General features: G+C 29.0%; 1 protein-coding gene across 1 annotated transcript; it reads right to left on the reverse strand.

The window, feature by feature from the left end:
• Positions 1-4,838: 4,838 nt before the first annotated feature.
• LOC107062681 (agamous-like MADS-box protein AGL62) lies at positions 4,839-5,378 on the reverse strand. Its single transcript, XM_015313577.1, has one exon. The coding sequence runs from the start codon at positions 5,376-5,378 to the stop codon at positions 4,839-4,841; it is 540 nt and encodes a 179-aa protein (XP_015169063.1).
• Between the last annotated feature and the right edge of the window lie 790 nt (positions 5,379-6,168).

The raw sequence follows: 6,168 nt of genomic DNA on the forward strand, positions 1-6,168 counted from the left end.
TGAATATATTTTTCCAAAATTTAAAGAATTGTCACGATTTGTTTTTGATACTCAAGACTAAAGAATGACTTTATTTATCAATGCTATTTATGTGATTTAGACTCTTAGGAAGTTTTGCCTTCAAAATTGTTATTATACTATATTAACATTGCCCTTTTGTTTTACTTATTTACTATTTCTTAATATTTCAGTATTTTAGACGAAGAAAAGTTCTTATGATTTGTAATAACACAAGTTGAAGTTTGTATTAGTTTAATTTTTATTATGTATTTAATAGCTAATTTTATGAGATAACATTTTCATTAATGCAAATATATACTTATATTTGGGTAGGTATTTGTATTTAAATTAAAGTATTATATATGTCACAAATGTATTACCAAGTTAACAAGATCTTCTAACTTCAAATTATATTATTTTAAAATGTTCCGAGTTCTTTATTTTAAAAAAAAAACTCACAACAAATGTGAAAATATGTGAATATATAAAATGTAGTTGTTTTCTTCACATGTTCATATGACATCTAAACAATTAAACGTTGAATACACATGCAAAGCACATCTAGTTAGATGACAAGAAAAATACAAAACAAATATTGTCTACAAGGTAATATTAGTGAGATAAGACTAATTACATGATTGAACCTCATCAAATTGAAATAATTATATACATAATTGCATCTAACTAATAAAATTTTTCATTGACCATCATCATAGTTCGCGTGAATAAGAGATATAAATGACAATTCACATTGAAAATTCACAAAACAATTTGCATATTATTTTTTGCTAAACTTATTATTCAAATCTTCGCTTAAATAAGCAATACTATTTACTATAACATATATTTTTGAAATTGATAATCACGTGCAACGCACAAGTCAGAAAACTAGTATTACTAAAAGTGGGAACAAAAAAAGTTAAAAGTTTGTTCGCATATCCGCTCAAGCAAGCCTGTCCCAAGCCGGCCAAGCAGTTGCTTTGAATCGGATGTGAGGGATTGAATTACTTTATTATATTAGTATAAATATATCTTTCCATTGAAATACCATTTTACCCCTACAGTAAATAAAAATATTATGAAATATCTAATCAATTAAATATTAAATAGTAATTATATAATAATATTATTATTTTACACCTAAAATTCCTAAAAGTGGAAAGGTATTAAGTCTAAAAATACAAAGAAATAATTTTCATAGAAAATTGTTAGACAATTTTATCCTTTTAAAAAATAAATTAGTTACATTTTTAGTTAAAAGTTGAAATACCATTTTACCCCTACACTAAAGAAAAATATTATGAAATATCTAATCAATTAAATATTAAATAGTAATTATGTAATATTATTATTATATTACGCTAATTTCTAAAAGTGGAAAGGTATTAAGTCAAATTCAAAGAAAAATTTTTCATAGAAAATTGTTAGACATTTTTATCCTTTAAAAAAATAAATTAGTTACATTTAAAAAAAATGTATTTATTTTTATTTTTTTCCTTCAATTTACTTAAAATAATCTATATATCATATATCATATGGTTACTTAATTTGTTAAGTATTGATATTTTAATTGCATAATATCATATATGAAGCCCAACAACTATACTTTATTTCTTATGTTATGACATTTTAATTATAATCGATTAGATTAATTAATTTAATTAAAGTAGAAGACAAAACAATGTATGAAACTCTTCCAATTCAGTGACTCTTTGAATTTTGAAACCAAAAAAAATAATTATGTGTCATGATTCAATGTGTCTCATTATTGAAACTCTTCCAATTCAATGACTCTTTGAATTTTGAAACCAAAAATAAAATGTATGTGTCATGACTCAATGTGTCTCATTATTGAATTTTGATAGGTGAAAAGACAGTTAAATATCACTGTAAATACCAATAAATTATAGCCACAATTTGCTTGTCCCTAGATCATCATATTGTTTACTTTTTTGTCATCTACAGTTTTGTAATCTTCTTCCTAGATAATGATATAACATATAGTCAAGAAACTAAATGAGGAGAAGAACAAATGAAATCATTATGAAGTTAGCTTTCTTACAATAGAATAGTGAGTATAAGAGATGAAATCATAAAAAAGAGAAGTTTTCTTACAGCATAATAGTTGAACTTAGAAGTATAGAAGAGGGGACCTATTCATTGAGATCTTTTGTTTACTAGCTCATAATTTTAAGTTTTCATTTTCATTTTCATTTTGGAGTTAAGGTATGGTTGTCCAAATTAAATTTGGTATGCAATCCACATTTTTATGTAATTCTTGTATCATTTTGCATTGTTGTGGGAATTTTATTTTTATTTGTCATTGTGTTATTATTCTTGTAAGTGTTACTTCATCGACAAAACATCTATTAATGTATGATGAGTTTGATAATACTTGAATAATTTATGCAATATGCTCAGATATCCATATTGTCAATTGTCTAAATTCAAATTAGTTTAAATAAAGATTGCTAAAATATTGTTACTTTGAATGAAAAAATTTAAATGTGTAACTTTATCGTCTATCCAATATATTGTTGCGAACACATACATATTTGTTCATTTTCACCCTTTTTGTTTTATTTTTAGTTTTTCTACATTTGTATGATTGAGATTAACAACTTCATTTTCAAATAAAAATAAGAGTTCCATTTATATTTGTGCGGCACTAAGCCTAATAATTTTCTTAAATATGAGCAATTTATATAGGTGGTAGTTTTCTGCAGTGTTAAAACTCAAATGGTTGGTGTGATGACAATTTTAATTTTGGACATTTTGATTGCAATATTGTAAGAATGGAGTAATTAAGCTTTGTTTTGTTTAGATTTTAGTAATATAAATCAACAAGATTATTCAATATTCTACTTGAAGTATATTGTTCAAGAGTAACATTATATCGTCTTTTGCAATTGTTTTATATTGTTGCAACATATATTTTCACATGGAAAATTGTATTTTCACTTACAAATTCGAAACACTTACACATGTATGTTGTACTATTATTCATGTCATTTTAGAAAGTTTGAAATACTTGATAGGAATAAAACGCGCAACACACATGTCCACAACTAGTGTATCTAATAATATAAAGAGACATTTGCCTATTCCATTATGTAGGAAAGAAATCTCCTAAATTTGAAGAGATAAATCCTTAGTATGCCACATAGGAATCAAGCTTATTCCAACTTCCATTGAAGCTTAGAACACGAATGTTGAAGTCGGGGTCGGAGCTAGATTTAGTATTCTGTTGTGTCAGAGGTAGATTCTTCACACTATGGCTAACTCACATATTCTTTAATTTCAAGCCCAAGTGGTATAACAAAGTGACGATTCATGAAAAGGGGGCTTGTAAATACTTGGAGGAAGAATTGCTAAAAGTGGAAAAAGATGTTGATTCAGTGGCACAGATTGAGTTTAACAAGCATGGAAGCAAATTTGCAGAACAAGCAGCAACTCCCTCACCAGAAAAAGGTACAACATTTGACGAAAATACTATTGTTGGGATGGAGGATGACCTCAACACCTTATTTGAACAACAGACGATTTAACTGTTGTACCAATTTTTGGTATGGACGGTATAGGTAAGATAACTCTTGCCAAAGGAATTTTTAATGATTGATCATATATTCCTTCTCGATTAATAAACATGCATGGGTCACTATCTCCGAAGAATACAATGAGAGACAAATATTTCTTGAAGTTGTGTCTTCAATTAAAGGAAACAATCAAGAAATGAGCCGTGATCAACTAATGGAGATTGTGTATAGAGGTATGAAGGGTAGGAGATTTCTAATTGTCAAAGATGATCTATGGAGTAGTGAGTCATGGGACCAAATGCGAAGAATATTTCCAAATGATCGATGACAATAGAAACCGAATTGTATTAACCACTCGGCTCAAGTATGCTGTTGATTATGTGAGATGTCTTGACTTTCCACCTCATAGAAAGTCTTTTATAAATCTTGATGTCCTGATTTTCCACCTTTATTTCAATGCAAATAGATATTCCCAAACAAATGTTTTACAGTTCAAATTGCTTAAAGTATTGGATGTTTTTTCAATTGATTAATATGATTTCTCTTGTGTAATACCTCAGCTTGCACAATTGAGATATGTTTCGAAGAGAAATCTTTGTCGAATCGACAGGGTTGATATCTGAAAAATATCAGAGAATAGACGTTTTGATATTGGATTGCTACTATATATATCTTATCCTCTTGCTGCGGAAATCATAAGAAGAACTCGCAATCTAATCTAAAGGAATTCTGATTAAAAGGTACTTGTATACCATGGGAAGTCATGACTTTGCTGGCTAATTTACCCAATCTCCAAGGGTTCCCTCGAACAGGATTGGACACTAAATGAAGATGTTGTGTTTCACAAATTAAAATATCTACGAATTGTAGAAGCAGATCTGCAAGGAGGAGACTCCCTAGACGTTTGTAATATCTTTGATAAACTAGAAATTAATATGTAATGCAATTCAAAGGATAAAATCAACATGGGAAGGGACTAATAACATAACATATATAATTAAAATTACTAGAATCATAACGGATAAACATTACATGATGACACAACACTTAGTACTGACTTCAACTAAATCATAACTGATGAACACAACACTTAGGATAACTCAAATGACAAATGAACCTAGACACTTAATATAATATTTTATTTTCGACAGTTCCATAACGCGCGCACTAGGAATGACGGCTGAACTAGTAATTGGGAACTATGGAAGAAGTAGATCCACTAACCCTATTAGCAAAGGGTCCACCAACATTGAGTCCATATGAAGAACTTTAGCTAGCACAATTAGGAGGAGTCCAGGCACTTCACAATGTCTGAAATGGGAATGCATTATTATTCACCATTTGTGCCTCCTTTTCAACCTTTTGCTTTAGAATTTCCAATGCCTTCTTCAAGTGTTGAAGTTCGAATAAGTTAAGTTCTTCGATGGGAGATTCCCACCATACACCATCAGCTCTCTTCCTAATTTCTCGAAGGGATTCTCCGCGATTTTTCTCTATCTGGAGAACCCCCTCGAGGTTCATGAGCTTGGTATTGAGCTCACGAATACCAGCTTCTCTAAGAGCCACGATTTGTTGATTGTGGACATCATTATTTGGTGGAGGGAGGTTCCTCCCAAGGAACCTCTCCACTAACGTGTCCACGCTAGGGTGACCAAAGGAGAAAACTTTACCGTCCGGGGAAAATATAACAATGGCAATTTCAGCACCACATAGCGTACAAAGTTCACAAGCCTTTTTGAACAGACCAGCACGTCGCTTAGAAAACGTAACTCCTAAGTTTCTAGCATTCTTTATTTTCACCATGTCAACCCTTTGGCGACCCTTGCTAATTCTTCTTGTCATGTCTAAACTATCACTAAGAAATTGTGATTGTTGATCTTAACACCAAGAGCTTTATATAAGAAATTGTGTTTTAAAATAACTTAACGATATAGACGTTAATGATTATAATTAGACAATTCTTTTTTTTCCTAATTAGATTTATATTATTGGATTTCATTTGACCGCTATTTTATTTGAGAACAATTTTGGAAAAAATATATATTAAATGATTAATAAAAACCTTTTACTTTAATAATAACACCACTTTTGCATTTACCATTGAAGTTTCCTAGTCGATCATCATTTAGAGATTTTTCCTAATTAGAATTATATTATTGGATTGCATTTGATAGCTATTTTATTTGACAACAGTATTTTTTAAAAATATATTAAATGATTAATAAAAACCTTTTATTTAATAACAACACGAATTTTGCATTTACCATTGAATTTTCCTAGTCGATCACCATTTAGAGATTTTTCCTATTGATTTGTATTGGATTTGTTAACAACAAACAACTCTCTCTAAATAATAAAATTTGTAAACTTATTTATTTAAATAAATTTACTAATACAAATATATAATATAAAATGCAGAAAATAAATAAACCCGTTAAAAGGATTTGAGGGGTACTTTTGTCTTTACATAGATTAATACCATGGTATTAAATTCTATGTATTCCTAATATCACCAAATGTAAGGTATTAGTTATACATCCTATACCATGTATGGTGTAAAACTAATCCATGAATTAGTTATACCTAGGCCCTAAATTTCTACCAAATATAGTACTAAATAATACCATACAAA

The sequence above is a fragment of the Solanum tuberosum genome, unplaced genomic scaffold (genome assembly GCF_000226075.1).
Source record: "Solanum tuberosum cultivar DM 1-3 516 R44 unplaced genomic scaffold, SolTub_3.0 scf00259, whole genome shotgun sequence".
NCBI lineage: Eukaryota > Viridiplantae > Streptophyta > Magnoliopsida > Solanales > Solanaceae > Solanum > Solanum tuberosum.